This window comes from Rhinopithecus roxellana, chromosome 17, assembly GCF_007565055.1.
Source record: "Rhinopithecus roxellana isolate Shanxi Qingling chromosome 17, ASM756505v1, whole genome shotgun sequence".
NCBI classification, from domain to species: domain Eukaryota; kingdom Metazoa; phylum Chordata; class Mammalia; order Primates; family Cercopithecidae; genus Rhinopithecus; species Rhinopithecus roxellana.
Genome location: NC_044565.1, coordinates 47,723,406 through 47,742,632, shown reverse-complemented (window position 1 = coordinate 47,742,632; position 19,227 = coordinate 47,723,406). Strand labels below are relative to the sequence as shown.

At 38.6% G+C, this 19,227-nt stretch overlaps 1 protein-coding gene across 4 annotated transcripts in view; it reads right to left on the bottom strand.

The window, feature by feature from the left end:
• MBOAT2 (membrane bound O-acyltransferase domain containing 2) overlaps positions 1-19,227 on the bottom strand; it is a 153,335-nt gene that overhangs the window by 93,155 nt on the left and 40,953 nt on the right. For 3 of the 4 annotated variants that reach the window (XR_004054436.1, XR_749744.2, XM_010379688.2), the window contains exon 3: positions 5,947-6,024. The exons of the other annotated variant lie outside the window; for it this stretch is intronic. Coding sequence is in view for 1 of the 3 variants with exons in the window: in XM_010379688.2 (XP_010377990.2) it covers positions 5,947-6,024 (78 nt within the window). In the remaining 2 variants the exon portion in view is untranslated. The remainder of the gene's footprint in view (positions 1-5,946; positions 6,025-19,227) is intronic. 4 annotated transcript variants of the gene reach the window in all.

Below are 19,227 nucleotides of genomic sequence, written 5' to 3'. Positions count from 1 at the left end.
TGATGAATAATACGGCCATAAGCTTTCACAGACAGGTGGCCATGAGGGTATGTTTCCATTTCTTTTGGAGTAGAATTACTAGGTTTTGTGGGAAGTATATGTTTAAGGTTTTAAGGAACTGCAAACTCTTTCCCTCAGTGGCTGCCCCATTTTATATTCCCAGCAGCGATGTGTGAAATTTACACCCTCCCCACGGCATCACCCACACTTGGTGCTGCTGCTCTTTGTGCGTGTGAACTGGTACCTCACTGCTGTTTGCATTTGCATTTTGCTAATCACTAATGATGCTGAGTATCTTTTCATATGCTCACTTTGCATTTACGTATCTTTTTTGATGAAATGTCTATTCAAATCTTTTGCCCCTTTCTTAACTGGGTAGCTTGTTTTCTTAATATTGAGTTGTAAGAGTTCTTTAAATATTCTGGATACAATCCTTTATCAGATATGTATTTTGCAAGTATTTTATTTTAGTCTGTGGCTTTTCATTAAGTCCAAACTACTACTTTTGTTTTTATTTTGTGCTTTTAATGTCATACCTTTGCCTAATCCAATGTCAAATATATTTACTTCTATTTTTTCCTAGAGGTTGTATAGTTTTTTCTCACATGTAGGTCTCTGGTCTATTTTGAGTTAATTTGTGTGTACACGCTGAGGTAGGGCTCAAGATTTATTATTTACTTGTTTCCATGCATATAACTTTTATTTTCTAGAGATGGGGTCTCACTATGTTGCCCAGGCTGCTCTTGAACTCCTGAGCTCAAGCAGTCCTCCCACCTCAATCAGCCACAGTGCTGGGATTGCAGGCGAGAGCCACCATGCCTGGCCTGAGTGTGTATATCTAATTCATGGCACTATTTGTAGAAAAGATAATCCCTTCCCCAATGCCTTGACTGCACACATTTGTCAACAATCATTTGATCATATTTTGTTCAACTGATCTACATGTCTATCTCTACAGTGTCTTGATTACTGTAGCTTTGTGGTAAGTTTTGTAATGAGATAGTGTAGGCCTTTGACTTTTTTCTTTTTGGGGGGCTATCTTAAATTCTTTTTATTTCCATTTAAATTTTAGGATCAGCTTGCCAATTTCTACAAAACAGCTCACTGGAATTCTGACAGGGATTGCACTGAACCTGTTGCTCAAATGTGGAAGTGAAAGCACTGCCATCTTAACAAGAACTGACTCTCCCAGTCCATAACATGGTGTCTCTCCCCATTTATTTAGGTCTTCTTTCATTTCTCTCAGCAATGCTTTTTCCTTCCAGTGTAGTGATCTTGCACTTCTTTTGCTAATTCCTAAGCATATTGTTCTTTTTGGTGCTACTGTGAATGAATTTTTACAATTTTACTTGGACTATTCATTTCTGACATACAGAAATAACACTGATTTTTGTATATTGATCTTACATCCTGTGATTTAACTATCCCTTTTATATTGTTTTGAATAATATTTCTCACTTCAACTGCTAAATATCAGGCCTTACATTATTTTACTTCCCTTTTACACAACAGCTATACCAAGGGAAAGGCAAACAGTTCAATCAGCATTTAAAAAATCACCTGCTTCAGAACAATAATCCATGATAAGTCTTTTTTTTTTTTATTTTTATTTTTTTGAGATGGAGTCTCGCTCTGTCACCCAGACTGGAGTGCAGTGGTGCCATCTTGGCTCACTGCAAGCTCTGCCTCCTGGGTTCATGCCATTCTCCTGCCTCAGCCTCCCAAGTAGCTGGGACTACAGGCGCCCGCCACCACACCCGGCTAATTTTTTGTATTTTTTAGTAGAGATGGAGTTTCACCGTGTTAGCCAGGATGGTCTCAATCTCCTGACTTCATGATCCACCTGCCTCGGCCTCCCAAAGTGCTGGGATTACAGACGTGAGCCACCACCCCCGACTGTAAGTCATTAATTTTTAAAAGTTCACATTTTTTGTGAACCGTAAGTCATTAATTTTTAAAAGTTCACATTCATTATTTGTGCTCCTAGCGAGTTTAAAATTACCACTTAGCAAACTTAAACTTCTAGTTTTGAAGCCAATAGCAAAGGTGTCTCTCTGCCTCCTGCTCTTTTTAAAAATCCCTATGACAGGAGTCTGCTTAGAATACAAGTTAGCCAAATCCAATCCACCACCTGCTTTTGTAAATAAAGTTTTCCTGAAGCACAGCCACACTCCTCACTTACATGTTGTCTATGGATACCTTTGCACGACACCAGCAGAGTGGAATAGCGACAGAGGCTGTACGTCCTGCAAGCTGAAAGTTCACTAAATGGATCTTTATAAAGATAGTTTGTCAAATCTGCTCTCAGAAGTGCTGGGTGAATATGGTGAAACTTAAAATTCCTGCTATGTCAAATAAGGGGAATTAATATCATAATATATAGGGCTATAGAGTGTCCCAAAATTCGTATGCTGAAACCTAATCCCCAATATGAGGATATTTGGAGGTAAGTCCTTTTGGAGTTGATTAGGTCATGAGGATAGAACCCTTATGTGTGGGATTAGTGCCTTCTAGAAGACATCCAGATCGCTCCTGCCCCTTCCACCATGTGAGGTTAGAGAGAAGATCGTTGACTACGAACCAGGAAGCAGGTCCTTGCCAGATGCCAAATCTATCAGCACCTTGATCTTGGACAGCCCAGACTCCAGAACTGGGAAAAATAAACTTCTGTTATCAGACATGTAGCTTAAGGTGTATCATTACCGCAGTCCAAAGTAAGACATATAGGATACTCCATCCCAAACACTCTTTTCTTTGTCTCTATTACCTAAACTGTTCAATGTTTTCCTCAAAAATTTCAAGGCTTATATGAAAATACAGACTAGGAAAAAGCACTGAATTTTAGAATATATTACATTTTATTTATTTTTTTTTTTTTGAGACAAGGTCTCACTCTGTCACCCAGGCTGGAATGCAGTGGCACAATCTTGGCTCACTGCAACCTCTGCCTGCGGGTTCAAGTGATTCTCCTGCCTCAACCTCCCGAGTAGTTGAGATTACAGGCATGCTACCACATCTGGCTAATTTTTTGTATTTTTAGTAGAGATGGGGTTTCCCCATATTGGCCAGGCTGGTCTCAAACTCCTGGCTTCAAGTGATCCACCTGCCTCGGCCTCCCTAAGAGCTGGGATTACAGGCGTGAGCCACTGTGCCTGACCTAGATTACATTTTAAAGGTAAAATATCTAGATATGAATCAGAATAATAAAACATACCATAGAGGCATTAAAGGGAATTACAAAAATAAAGTATGTATGTGCATGTGTATATAAACATATATAATATATATTATATATGTATTTGTATTTATACATGGGTCAATCAAAGCAAATACAATAACTACATTATGAATATCTCATAAAGAGCATAAAGCAAAAAAAAAATCATAAAGCAGAGAGAGGTAAGAATTTAAAAACTGTTCAGTACTCAGATAAGTTCAAATCGTTCATTTTAAAGACAAACTCTGGCTAGTCAAAGAAATATATTAAAATATAATATAACAAATATATACCATGTAAAACTAGAAATAAACAGATTGTATTGCACATAAACAATCACTTTGGACAACACATAAAAATGCTCTAAGTTCCATCTAGTGTATTTGGTCTGACCCATTAAACATTTCTAATTACTGTAAAGGCCTAAGCAGAAAAAAAAAGAAAAAAAAAAAAGAGCGTATTCAGACAATAAGAAAAAAAGTAAAAAAGTAAAGTCATAGAAAAATATATATGGGTATAAGCTGAAAAGAAGGGAGCTAAAAAAGAAATCAAAATACGTACTTTTCAAATTAATTATCCACCTACTTTTTTTTTTTTTTTTTTTTTTTTTTTTTTGAGGCGGAGTCTCGCTCTGTCTCCCGGACTGGAGTGCAGTGGCCAGATCTCAGCTCACTGCAAGCTCCATCTCCCGGGTTTTACGCCATTCTCCTGCCTCAGCCTCCCGAGTAGCTGGGACTACAGGCGCCTGCCACCTCGCCCGGCTAGTTTTTTTTTGTATTTTTAGTAGAGACGGGGTTTCACCGTGTTAGCCAGGATGGTCTCGATCTCCTGACCTCGTGATCCGCCCGTCTCAGCCTCCCAAAGTGCTGGGATTACAGGCTTGAGCCACCACACCCGGCCTATCCACCTACTATTTACTGCCAACCCTAGCAATTTACTCACATGGCAAACCTTACTTACCTGCCCTAATCTTCTACACTAATAGTGTCAAATTACAACACCAAGATTCTATTCTAAATATCAGCAGCATATAAGCAAGTAGCATTATCTCCCTGAATACTTACTGTAAGAGAGGAACGTTACTAATTTTATACAACTGTATGTCCCTAAAGCAGCACTATCCAATAATATCATTTTCTGCAATGACAGAAATGTTCTCTATCTGCACTGTCCAATGTAGCCACTAGCCATATGTAGCTAGTAAGCACTTGAAATGTGGCTGGTGTAACTAAGGAACTGAATTTTAAATTTTAATTAATTTAAACTTACACGGTCACATGTGCACTAGTAGCTGTCATACTGAACAATGCAGGTCTAAAGTATCACAAAGTTTACTTCACAGACTGCAACTGCCTTTCAGAAAAAGAAACAATTTCCCATTGCTAAACATGAATTGATTAACCTTCCAGCTGAAAAGCATATTACTTTTGCTTTAGCCAAAATGTATGTAAGTCCCTTATTTTCTGTAGTCTAATCGAATCTAAACCTGATTAATATCTTCTGTATCAGATATTAATTGTAGCATCACTTTGAACCCGTCAGAGGTACAAGTTTTTTTAAAAATAGGGTCATAAGCCTATAAAAATTGCTTCATCTGAAACACTATCTAAATACCCTTTCTCCTCTTAGAAAAATTAAAATAAAAACATCAGGAACTTGTAAGGGTTAGTTTACAGAGGAAAAAGCAAAGTCAGTGCAGGTGATGTCAATGGAAATGGAGAAGACAGTACACATCACAACAGAGGTAGTGACTGACAATGCCAAACACGGAAAATGCAAAATAAAATGAGACTTAGAAAAAGGCTAATAAAAGCCATAGGTTTGATTCCTTATACAAAGTTTTTGCAGACGTATGTGATTCAGAATTCAGAAATATGGTATCTATGTCACACATCATAGCTCAGACATTGCAGAACACCCAGCAGGATCTGCTGATAGACTCTGTCCCTGGGTTTTCAATCAAGTACATTTTATCCTTCTCTATTCCCAAATTTCCACCTCTAGACCAGCTACTCAGCTCCTACTATGTCTCCTTAGTTACCTATCCCCTATTACACGTCTTACAGATATCTTAAAGTCAGCATCCACTTACACAGCAAAAATCCATTGAGTGTTTACTATATACCAAGCACTGTTTAGGGGCAAAATGCTTGAAATGCTCTATGCCACTCTCAACATGCTCCCCACTTTCAGGGCTCCCCACCTCAGAAGACAGTGCTGCCATCTACCCTACTGTTTAAGCCAGAAACACAGAAGTCATCCTTGACACCTTATTTCCTACCGGTCCTTCTAAGTCTCTCTCCAGTCTACTCACTTCACTGCATCTCTCCACAGCTATCACCTACAGACTAAGCTGTTTTTAACAGTAGGCAATTTCGCTCCTCCAAGAGACATGTGAAAACATCTGGAAACATTTATGGTTGTCACAGCTCAAGGGGTGCTACTGGCATCTAGGGGGTGAAAGCCAGGAATGCTACCTAACATCCTACAAAGAAAGCACAGGTTAGTCCTGAACGTCAATGAATCATCCATCCCAAAATGTCAACGGCGCTTTAAGTAAAAAGAAGAATGATGCATACCAATGATTTTAATTTTGTATTTATGACAATTCTTCTTTAGAAAGTTATCACAATTCAGAATTACTTTTAATGTAATGAATAAAATCCTATTCTCATGCAATTCTATTCAAGTGAAATATGTATTTGCATGTGAACAAAGTGAATACTTACTTGTGCATGTTCTCCACTCCTATGATGATCATGATACAGTAGGAAATTCCACTTTGTACAAGAAAGTGTAAGGCATACCTATAAAAAGTAAGAGCACTATTAGAAGAGGGATGCCAAGTCACAAACATCAAGCTGAAGTGAATTAAGCTAAAAAATACTCAGGCACAACACAGAATATTCCCAGAAAAAAAAATAAGGAATGAAATCTCAGAAGCCTAAAATCCTGTGGACACCCTAAAGAGGGAGTCCCATACCACAGGCTCCAGAAGAGCTGGGGGGAATAAAACAAGGCCTAAAGCCATGCCCAGTGCCCAGCACTCCATGTCTCCTGGCTGCATGGAAGCTATGTGGGATTACATGGCTCAGGATTATAGCTTTCTTCATAACTCAAGGCACAATTATTTTAAAAAGTAATTAATATGAATTTCAGGATCATCCTGACAGAACATCAGTTGTTTTCCCAAACTAGTTTCTCCAATACCAACTTTGTACTCTGCCTCTACCTTTTTAACAGTATGACTAACAAAACAACAAAAAAGTACTAAATATTAGAATTTACAAAAGAAAAGGGTATACTCAAATCCACTTCTTCTCAATACATGATGGCTCAAGTCAAATAAACTTCCTTATATAAATCTAATTTACTAATTTTAATTTGCTGTAACATATCTACAAACATTCTGGCTAACACGACACGGTCTTTTCTTTTCTTTTTTTGAGACAGTCTCACACTGTCGCCTGGGCGGAGTGCAATGGCGCCATCTCGGCTCACTGCAACCTCGGCCTCCGGGGTTCAAGCGATTCTCCTATCTCAGCCTCCCAAGTAGCTGAGATTACAGGCGCCCACCACCACACCCAGCTAATTTTTTGTATTTTTAGTAGAGACAGGGATTCACTATGTTGGCCAGGCAGGTCTCGAACTCCTGACCACGTGATCCACCCAGCTCGGTCTACCAAAGTACTGGGATTACAGGCATGAACCACCGCACCCAGCCCATGACACAATATTTTCTAATATTCCAATATTCTTGAAATCCACCATTAAATGAGATAATTTACTCATTTCACAAAATTCAGGCAAAATATGATCAGCATGTCTGTGACTAAAATCCATCAAAACCATCCCTAATTTTTGCATGTCCGTGCATGCGCACACACTCTTTCTAATTTCTTTCCCCTTTGGTGGCACAAACAATTTAAAATAAAATTTTCGAATCATCAGGCACAATTTAAAGTATTTTCTGTTTTCTTTTGAATCTCTAAATCTACTTTAATTTTAAACTACTACTGAGGGTGTTAACCTATGATCAAAATAACTTTTAAACTTAATCCATATGGAATAACAGGCACCTCCAACGTGGAAAAGTTATGCAAAATTTTGAACACATTTTTCCATAGAAATATTATAAATCAGGAATAGTCTCCAAGGCAGGCCCGTAGGAGAAACTTATTTGACCTGTTGTACAGAATAGGTCAGTCTATGTGTTTGACTGACACACACACACACACACACACACGATGAAAAAATGTTGGCGTTTTTTAAAAAAACTATTATAATCAGAGGAAGCAGAAAAACCTAAATGAGTATAAAAGGAAATAGAAGAAAGCTTTCTTAAAAAACAATTAAAACACACATATTTCAAATTAATGATCTACTTCTTATTTGTTGCCAACACTAGCAGTTCACTGGTTGACTTCTGACTTCGTGGGAAAAGGTGACAAGGGTTGCTAGAATACCTTCAAGGTCTTCTTAAATTGAGAGTAGAACTCAATAGAGGTACTTATCTAAAACATGGAAAATACATTTTTGAGGACTCTTGGGGGAAAAAAGTGCTCCTTTGCTATGTTAAATTTCTTGAAACATGAGGGATATATCACAACTTTAGAAGCTAAGAGTCTTCTCAAACAGTGCTATGGTGGTGTCTCATATCACCTTAAGGTGGCCCCTCCTCTCCTGATATAGCCATTCAGGTGATATGTTTGGCCATCTTTGCAGTACAGTTTAACATTTGGGCAGCCTCCTGCTGTGTAAGCCTTCGTTGTTGCAACAATCCAAGTTTAGCAGTAGAAGGTGAATCTGCATTTACCTCTATCTCACTGACCTCCGCAACAAGCATTCAGTTGCTTTTCTACTCAGTGAATGCACTGCTGATATTCTTCATAATTTTCTGTACTGAGCTACTCTGCTTGTTCTCATTTGTAAAGTGACCATAATAAACACAGTAGCTACTTGAGATTTTTCAGAATTAAGAGATAACACACGAAAAGCATTGGCAGGGTTATCTAGCACACAGTAAGCACTCAACTATTAAGTATTATTAGTAAAGTAAAAATTAAAGACAGATATGTTAAAAGTCTATTACAATCCAACCCTCATAATTTCAGAATTGAGGAAACTAAGATCATATATCTAGTCAGTATATTCCAACTCACATCAAAACTCAAGTTGTTTCGGGGCAATTTATCCACTGGCTGATTCTCCAGGGAATGCAGCGGGGTAGAATGGAACCCCATGAGCTGTGTATCATAATCTTTTAAGCTACCAAATAAGCACTTGGAAAATAAAACAATACTTTGTCACAAAACATTAGTTTGTTTTCAGACACCACATTTTAAGTCTTCTGAATTTCAAGTCACACTAAAGGCAAGCATAAGGTTTATTTTTAGCAAAAAAAAAAAAAAGTTTTAAAAAAAGGTTGAAAACATCTCTTCAATTGTGCCACTAATCTTTACCGAATGTCTACCTTCTGAAAGGCACTGTACTGAACACTAGAAATATAAGAGTCAATGAGACATAGTTTATGTCCTCATAGAATTCCCAGTCTAGACAGAAAGATAAGAATAGATTACCTCAGTACTGTACGATATATGCTAAAAAAGAGATAAACACAAAAATTTCCAATCTGCATCACTCTGGATGATGGTAATAACAGATGAACGACTCTGAGTAACTTTCCATGTTCATAATGACTAGCTATCACACCATGTTCTTTCTGTAGTTTTACAGATTTACTTCTCACTGTAATCATTGGTTCTATTTCACAGATGAGGAAAGTGAAGCTTAGAGTGGCTAATAACATGTCCAAAGTCATACAGCCACCAGACCAAGGCAGCCACACTGGAATACAGGTTTGCCTGACTTCAGAGTTTAAGCTCTATCCCATTACCATATAGTGTTAGTATCAAAGACATTTAAATAAATAGTCTAAATTAATTCTCACTTAAAAGGAACTTGCAGATGATCTTTCTTTCTTTCTTTCTTTCTTTTTTTTTTAAAAAAAAACTAAGACCAAAGAGAAGGAGGTAAACGATAAGTTACAGGCATGACTTGTTTTACTGCACTTTGCCTTACTGTGCTTTGCAGATACTGAGATTTTTTCCAACTTGAAGGTCTGTGGCAACCCTGCATCGTGTCAGCCTCTTGGCACCATTTTTCCAATAGCACGTGCTGGGACTTCGTGTCTCTTTGTCACAGCTTGGTAATTCTCAACAATAGTTCAAACTTTTTCAATATTATTTTACCTGTTATAGTGATCTGTGATCAACGATCTTTGATGTTACTACCGTAATCATTTGGGGCACCACATACTGTGCCCACATAAGAACTTAATTGATAAATGTTAGGTGTGTTCTGACTGCTCCACTGACCAGCAGTCTCTGTCTTCCTCTGTCTTTCTCCCTCTCCTGAGGCTTCCCCATTCCGGAGAGACAACAATTATTTAAATTAGGCCAATTAATTAACCTACAATGGCCTCTAAGTGTTCAAGTGAAAGGAAAAGTTGTATGTCTCTCACCGTTAAATCAAAAGCCAAAAGTGATTAAGCTTAGTGACGATGGTATGTCAAAAGCCAAGACAGGCTGAAAGCTAAGCTTCTTGCACCAGTTGTAAATACAAAGAAAAAGTTATAGGAGGAAACTGAGAGTGCTACTCCACTGAACACACACAAATGATAAGAAAGCACAACAGCATTGCTGCTAATATAGAGAAAGTTTAATTGTCTGGACAGAAGCTCAAACCAGCCAAACATTCCTTAAGTCAAAGCCTAGTCCAGATCAAGACCCTAACTCTCTTCAATTCTAGTAAGGTGGAGAGAGGTGAAGCTGCAGAAGAAAATTTTGAAGGTAGCAGACACTGGCTCATGATGTTTAAGGAAAGAAGCCATCTCCAGAAATAAAAACCCAAGGTGAAGTAGCAAGTGCTGAGGTTATCTAGATGCTGTAGCGAGTTACCCAGAAGATCTAACTAAGATCACTAATGAAGGCGGCTACACTAAGCAAAAGATTTGCAGTGTAGATCAAATAGCCTCCTACTGGAAGAAGATGTCATAGAGAACTTTCATAGCTAGAGAGGAGAAGTCAATGCTTAATTTCAAAGCTTCAAAGGACAGGCTAATGCAGCTGGTGACTTTAAGATGAAGCCAATGTTCATTTACCATTCCAAAATGCTAAAGCCAGTAAGAATTACACTAAATCGATTCTGCCTGTGCTCTGTTAATGGAAAAACAAAGTCTGAACCACAGCAGCTCTGCAGCATTGTTTACTGAATATTATAAGCCCCTTGTTGAGATCCACTGCTCAGAAAAAAGATTTCTTTCAAAATATTCCTGTATATTGACAATGCACCTGATCATCCAAGAGCTCTGACAGAGGTGGACAAAGAGATTAATGTTGTTTCCATACCTGCTAACACAATACCCATTATGCAGCCTGCAGATCAGGGAGTAATTCTGACTTTCAAGTCTCATTATTTAAGAAATGCATTTCGTAGGGCTATAGCTGCCATAGATAGTGATTCCTCTGATGGATCTAGGCAAACTAAATTGAAAACTTTCGGAAAGGATTCACCATTCTAGATGGCATTAAATACATTTGTGATTCATGGGAGGAGGTCAAGACATAAACATTAGCAACAGTTTGGAAGAGGTTGATTCCAACCCTCATGGATGTCACTGAGGGGTTCGAGACTTCAGTGGAGGAAGTAACTGCAGATGTGGTGGAAAATAGCAGGAAAACTAGAAGTGAAGCCTAAAGATGTGACCAATTACTGCAATCTCATGACAAAACTTCAACAGATGAGTAATTGCTTCTTATGGATGAGCAAAGAAAGTGATTTCTTCAGATGGAGTCTACTCCTGGTAAAGATACTGTGAACATTGTTGGAATAACAACAAAAACATTTTCTTTCCAACTTCTATTTTAGATTCAGGGGATACATGTGCAGTACCTGGGTATATTCCATAATGATGAGGTTTAGGGTATGAATGATCCCATCACCCAGGTACTGAGCATAGTACCCAACAGTCAGTTTTTCAACTATTGCTCCCCACCTTATCTCCCATCTCTAGTAGTCCCTAGTGACTATTGTTGCCATCTCTATGTCCATGAGTACCCAATGTTTAGCTCCCACTTATAAGTGAGACCATGCAATATTTGGTTTTGTGTTCCTATGTTAATTTGCATAGGATAATGGCCTCCAACTCCATCCATGTTGCCCCAAAGGGTATGATTTCATTCTTTTTTATAGCTGTGTGGTATTCCATGGTATATATGTACCACATTTTCTTAGTCCAGTCCAGCATTGATGAGTATCTAGGTTGATTCCATGTCTTTGCTATTGTGAATAGTGCTGTGTTTAACAGGGAAATGCATGTGTCTTTTTGGCAGAATAATTTGTTTTCCTTGGGGTATATACCCAGTAACGGAATTGCTGGGTCAAACTGTAGTTGTTTTAAGTTCTTTAAAAAATCTGCAAACTGCTTTCCACAGTGGCCGAACTAACTTACTTTCCCAACACTGTATGAAGCATTCCCTTTTCTCCATAGCCTTGCCAATATCCGTTGTGTTTTGACTTTTTAATAATAACTATTCTGACTGGTATGAGATGGTATCTCGTTGTGGTTTTGATTTGCATTTCTCTGATGATTAATAATGCGGAGTAATTTTTTCATGTTTGTTGAACACTTGTATGTCTTCTTTCGAAAAGTGTCTTTTCATGCCTTTTGCCCATTTTTAATGGGATTATTTGCTTTTTGCCTGTTCAACTGTTTAAGTTCCTTATAGATTCTGGATATTAAACCTTTGTCAAATCTATAGTTAGCAAATATTTTCTCCCATTCTGTAGGTGGTCTGTTTACTCTGCTGATAGTTTTTTTTGCTGTGCAGAAGTTTTTTGGTTCTAATTAGGTTCCACTTGTCAATTTTTGTTTTTCTTGCAATTGCTTTTGAGGACTTTAGTCATAAATCCTTTCCCAAGGTCAATACCCAGATAAAATGATGTTCCTTGCTTTTTTTTTTTTCAGGATTCCTATAGTTTGAGGTCTTACATTTAAATCTTTAATCTATCTTGAGTTAATTTTTGTACATGGTGGAAGGTAGGGGTCCAGTTTCATTCCTCTGCATATGACTAGCCAATTATACCAGCATCATTTATTGACTAGGGAGTCCTTTCCCCACTCTTTATTTTTGTCAATTTTGTTGACGATTAGATGGCTGTAGGTGTGTGGCTTTATTTTGCAGTCCTCTATTCTGTTCCATTGGTTTATATCTGTTTTGTACCAGTATCATGCTGTTTTGGTTACTGTATCCTTATAGTATAGTTTTAAGTCATGTAGTGTGATGCCTCCAGCTTTGTTCATTTTGCTTGAGATTGCTTTGGCTATTCGGGCTCTTTTTTTGGTTCCATATGAATTTTAGCATAGTTTTTTTCCAATTCTGTGAAAAATGACATTGGTAGTTTGATACGAATTGCTTTGGGCAGTATGGCCATTTTAGTGGCATTGACTCCTCCAATCCATAAGCTGAGAGGTTTTTCCATTTGTTGTGTCATCTATGATTTCTTTTAGTGGTGTTTTGAAGCTCTCCTTGTAAACATCTTTCACCTCCCTAGTTAGATGTATTCCTAGGTAATTTTTTTATCTGTGTGGCTACTGTAAATGAGATTACATTCTTGATTTGGCGCTCAGCTTGAACATTATTGGTATATAGAAAAGCTGCTGATTTCTGTACATCGATCTTATAGCCTGAAATCTTGCTACAATCATTTACCAGTTCTAACAGCCTTCTGGAGGAGTCCTTAGGGTTTTCTAAGTATAGAATCATATCATCAGCAAAGACCAAGAGTTTGATTTCTTCTTTTCCTATTTGGATGCCTTCTATTTCTTTCTCTTGTCTAATTGCTGTGGCTAGCACTTCCAGAACTATGTTGAACAGGAGTGGTGAGAGTGGACATCCTTCTCTCATTCCTGTTCTCAATGAAATGATTCCAGTTTTTTTTGAGACTGAGTCTCACTCTGTTGCCCAGGCTGCAGTGCAGTGGCATGATCTTGGCTCACTGCAACCTCTGTCTCCTGAGCTCAAGCAATTCTCCTGCCTCAGCCTCCCAAGTAGCTGGGATTACAGACGTGTGCCACCACGCCTGGCTAATTTTTGTATTTTTAATAGAGATGGGGTTTTCCCATGTTGGCCAGGCTGTTCTCAAACTCCTGAGCTCAGGTAATACACCCACCTTGGCCTCCCAAAGTGCAGGGATTACAAGTGTGAGCCACCATGCCCGGCCGCCAGCTCTTCTTTATACATCTAATAGAAATCAGCTGTAAATCCATCTGGTCAAGGGCTTTTTTGTGGTTGGTAGGTTTTTCATTACAGGTTCAATTTTAGAACTCAATATTGGTCTGTTCAGTGTTTCAATTTCTTCCTGATTCAATCTTAGAAGACTGTGTATTTCCAGGAATTTATCCATCTCCCCTAGATTTTCTAGTTTGTGTGCACAGAGATGCTTATAATAGTCTCTGAGGATCTTTTTGTATTTCTGTGGGGTCAGTTGTAATGTCACCTTTGTCATTTCTGATTATGCTTATTTGGATTTTCTCTCTTTGTTAATCTAGCTTGCAATCTATTGGTCCTGTTTACCCTTTTAAAGAACAAACTTTTGGTTTTGTTGGGTCTTTGGTTGGATTTTTGGGTCTCAATTTCATTCAGTTCAGCTCTGATTTCAGTGATTTCTTTTCTTCTGCTAGCTTTGGGGTTAGTTCTCGTTTCTCTAGTTCCTCTAGGTGTGATGTTAGATCATTATTTTGAGATCTAACTTTTTGAAGTGGTGTTTATCACTGTGTACTTTCCTCTTAACATGCTTTTGCTGCATCCCAGAGATTTTGGTATATTATGTCTATGTTTTCATTTGTTTCAAAGAATTTTTATGCTTCTGCCTTGATTTCATTGTTTATCCAAAAGCAATTCAGGAGCAAATTGTTTAATTTCCATGTAATTATGTGGTTTTGAGAGATCTTCTTGGTATTATTTCCATTTTTACTCAACTGTGGTCCAAGAGCATAGACAGTATGATTTCAGTTTTTCTGAAGGTATTGAGACTTGCTTTATGCCTGAGCATGTGGTTGATCTTGAAGTACATTCCATGTGCAGGTAAGAAGAATGTATATCCTGTGGCTGATGGGTGGAGTATTCTGTAATGTTTATTAGGTCCACTTAGTCAAGTGATGACTATAAGTCCAGAATTAATTAATTAGTTTTCTGCCTCACTGATCTGTCTAATGTTGTCAGTGGGAGTTAAAGTTCCCCACTATTATTGTGTGGCTAAGTCTTTTCATAGGTCTAGAAGTACCTGTCTTATCAATCTAAGTGCTCCAATGTTGCACACGTACATACTTAGGATAGTTAAGTCTTCTTCTTGAGTTGAACCCTTGAGAGGTAGAATTTTATGTAATTTTATTCAGGTAGAATTGTATGTAATTTTATGATTTTATGCATGTAGGATTCATTATGTAATACTCTTATTTTTATTTATTTATTTTTTTTACTGTTGCTGGTTTAAAGTCTGTTTTATCATATATAAGAATAGCAAGCAACCTCTGCAGTTTTTTTCCCCCCCATTTGCATAGTAGATCTTTCTCCAACCCTTTACTTTGAGCCTATGGGTGTCATTATGTGTGAGATGGGTCTCTTGAAGACCACACAAGAATAAGTCTTTTGTTTTTATTCCACCTGCCACTCTGTGCCTTTTAAGTGGAGCATGTAGGTCATTTATATTCAAAGCTAATATTGATACGTGAGGTTTTCATTCTATCATGACATTGTTAGCTAGTTGCTTTGCAGTTTCTATCGTGTGGCTGCTTTACAGGGTCTGTGGGCTATATATTTATGCTGTTATTATGGTAGCAGGTATTGTTCTTTTGTTTCTGTATTAGAACTCCCTTAAGGAGCTAAGGCTGGTCTGGTAGTAATAAATTCCCTTAGTGCTTGCTTGTCTAGAAGAGAGTCTAGTTCTTCTTCACTTAAGAAGTTTAGTTTGGTGGGTTGAGAAATTCTTAGTTGGAACGTCTTTAAGAATGCTGAAAATAGCTCTCCAATCTGTCCTGGCTTGTAAGGTTAGCCCTGATGAGGTTCCCTTTTATATGGCTTGCCCTTTTTCTCAAGCTACCTTTAAGATTTTTTCCTTAGCACTGACCTTGGACAGTCTGGTGACTATACGCCTTGGTGTTATTCATTTTATATACTATCTTGTGGATGTTTTCTGGATTTCTTATATATGGATGGCTACTTCTAGCAAGATTAGGGAAGTTTTCCTGAATTATTTCCTCAAATACATTTTCCAGGTTGTTTACTTTTTCTCCTTCTCTCTCAGGAATGCTAATAATTTGTACATTTGGTTGCTTCACATAATCCCATATTTCTTGAAGATTTTGTTCATTTATTAAAATTCTTTTTTATTTTTGTCTGATTGGGTTAGTTCCAAAGACTGGTCTTCAAGCTCTGAAATTCTTTTCTCTGCTTGGTCCAGTCTATTGATAGAGCTTTCAATTGTATTTTGAAATTCCTTGAGTGAGTTTTTCAATTCCAAAAGCTCTGACTGATTTCTTTTACAGATGTTTATCTCTTCCTTCATTTCCTGGATTGCCTTAGAAGTTTCTTTGTGTTGACTTTCAACTTTGTCTTGGATCTCACTAAGCTTCCTTGCAATCCATGGATTTGATTCTTTATCTGTCATTTCTGAGTTTCCATTTTGGTTAGGGTCCATTGCTGGAGATCTAGTGCAATCATTTAGTGGTGTCACTACATAATGCCAAAATTCTTACACTGGTTCTTTCTCATCTAGAGATGCTGTCACTTCTAATTTTTGTAATTATTTTCATGCAGGTAAGATTTTTTTCTTTTTCTTTCTTTCCCTATCATGTTATTTTTTCTTTCCTTTTTCCTTTTTCTCCCTCCTTAATGAGATTGGGCTGTGGAGTTCAACCTACAAGCCCACAGATGGTGCTTATAAGTGAAAGCTGGCTGCAGCCAACACAGCTGAGTATATACTCGATCCTTGTTTACTAGCAGAAGCTCTCTACTGCCTCAGGCAATAAGCTGGTTTGTGGAGTATATAGTGGTCTGAGCTCCCTATTCAGCCCCAGAGGGGCAGGGGCCACAAAGAGCAGGGCCAAACAGAGCAGGCTAGCCTACAGATTCCCCAGTGGCAGGCACAGACACTAGTGCCAAGGGAGAATCCAGAGGGCAGCCACCAAGAACGCAGGATTGTGCCTAGGCATGCAGCTTGGAAACCATCTGGGCTCCATGTTCTCTACATAGGAATGGGAGATGGCTTAAACTTCTAATCTAGAAGAGTTGCCATTCCAGATGCTTGGAAACCTGCCTGGGCATGGAACACAGAGGGTCCCCTTGAACCACAATCTACGTCCAGGAAGAGTGCGGCGGCTCAGGCTGCTGAACCAGACAGACAGAAGCTCTGAATGCCTGTAGATTTGCCTGGGTGTGGAGCAGAGAGAGCCTCACTGTACCACGATCTATGTCCAGGAAGGGTGGGGTGGCTCAGTCTGCTGGTCCAGGCAAACAGGTGCTCTCAAATGTCTGGATTTCTGCCTGCAGGTGGAGTAGAGAGGGCCCTGTCATACCACAGTATCAGTAGAGCAGAGTGGGGCACCCAACAATGGCACACATGGATCAGTTTCAGGTCACCAAGCTGGCCTTGGCTACAAGTCTTGCTGCCCAGGAGAAACTGCAACTTAGCAGCTCTCCTCCTGACCCAGTCTTGCAATGGAGGAAAGCACAATTCTAGCCCTACAGCTGAGGCACTTTCCACAGTTCTAGCTGTGGAGGCCCCTACCCTACTCCAGAGCAGGTGCTCTAATCTCTGGACCAAGACTGAAATGCCTGCACGGCCATGCTGCTGAGTCACCAAGGAATGGCTGGCTTCATACGTGCCTGGATTAAAAACGGAGTCCTGTTTTCCATCTCAGGTCTGAGAGAATGTCTGCAGCTTTTCATGATGTCTGTTTCTCACAGTGTCTCAAACCCTCTCCCCAAGTTGGCTCCAGGGCTTGGGAGAAACAAAGTGCTCTCCCTCAGAGTGGGTTGCTCAGATCCCCAGTGGAAAGGTAAGCAATAGAGAAGGGCTCCCTGCCTCTCTCACGTACTGGGGCTGTTTGCTAGCATTCCCTTCAGGATCTGAGGTGTCCTTCACAATTCTGGTGAATTCCTGTTTTCCTTCTTGAATTAAAGCTCAGAGAGTTGATCTTTATGTACTATCATGCTATTTCCAAGTGGCTGATGCACACTGAAAGTCTCTAATCAGCCATCTTGGACTCTACTTTTAATTCAGAATTTAGAATATTACATAAACTTAGCTGACAAAGCAGCAGCAGGGTTTGACTCCGATTTTGAAAGTTCTACTGTGGGTAAAAGGCTATCAAACAGCATCACATGCTACAGAGAAATCTTTTGTGAAAAGAAGAGTCGATCACTATGGTAAAAGTTCATTGTTGCCTTATTTTTAGAATTTGCCACAGCAACCCAAACCTTCAGCAGATAACACTCTGGTAAGCGAGCAGCCATCAACATCAAACAAGATCTTCTACCAACAAAGAGATTACAACCCACTGAAGGCCCAGATGATCCTTAGTATTATTTACCAACAAAAAATTTTTCAATTAAGGTATATACATTTTTTAGACATAATTATATTGCATACTTAATAGACTAGAATATAGGGTAAATATAACTTTTAATTGCACTGGGAAACCAAAAAAAGCTTATGTGACTTGCTTTATTATGATATTCACTATATTGTGGTGGTCTGGAATCAAATCTGCAATATCTCTGAGGCATGCCTGTATATTTACAGAGTACTAACATGTTTTCCAAAAGAGAAGTTGTCAAAATCAATAGCAGATACAATTGTTTTTGAGCCTACAAAAGAAAATACTGAAATGCAAATCAAAAGAATATATCCCTATTAGTTAATTCCAATTAACGAAGAGTGATCTTACACATGGTACAGAGGCATAAATAATCCCTCTTTCCAAAGAAAGAATACAGAAAGCTTTCTCCTTTAAGAAAAAAATAGAGAACTCTTTTGAAAAATAAAAATAAGAATCCTGGCTGGGCACAGTGGCTCACGCCTATAATCCCAACACTTTGGGAAGTCAAGGTGGGCAGACTGCTTGAGTCTGGGAGTTCAAGACCAGTTTGGACAACATGGCGAAACTCCACCTCTACAAAAAATTAGCCGGGTGTGGTGGCACGCACCTATAATCCCAGCTGCCCGGGAGGCTGAGGTGGGAGGATCGATCACCTGAGCTCAGGAGATTGAGGCTGCAGTGAGCTGTGATCACGTCACTGCACTCCAGCATGGGCAACAAAGTGAGACCCTGTCTTAAAAAATTGAAAAAAGAAGAAATCCTGGTTATCACATATAATTTGAAGTACTTCAGACTACCTGACACTAACAGTGTCGGGTTACTTGTGACATTGTGTTACAAGGCATCCAAGAAGGCTTCACAGCAAGAGAACACTTCCTTAGTAAAAGATTTTTAAGAGATGCCTCCTCATCTTTGGCAGTACCTCCATGTTACACAACTGTAGGAGATACTATTTATATTTTTATCTTCTACTCTGTCTCCATAGACCACAGAGTGAATGGTGTCCCCTGGAGTTGGCCAATATGAACTATAAGCCTTTCCCAATGCATTATGGAAATATGCTACCCAAATATATACTGAATATCAAAGTTATTTGTGGATGAAATGCATAGACTGGGATATGCTTTAAAATACTCTACAAAAATAAGTTGGAAAGGATAAAACGAGAATGGTAGAATTTTAATAACTGTTGAAGCTGAGTGATGGGCATATGAGGGCTCACTATATTGTTCTTTGTACCTTTATGTTTGAAAAGCTCCATAATCACAAGTTTGAAAAATATACACTACTCTATAGTTTAAATAGTATCACCTGAGAAACCTTAAAAAACTGTGATGATATAAATGTG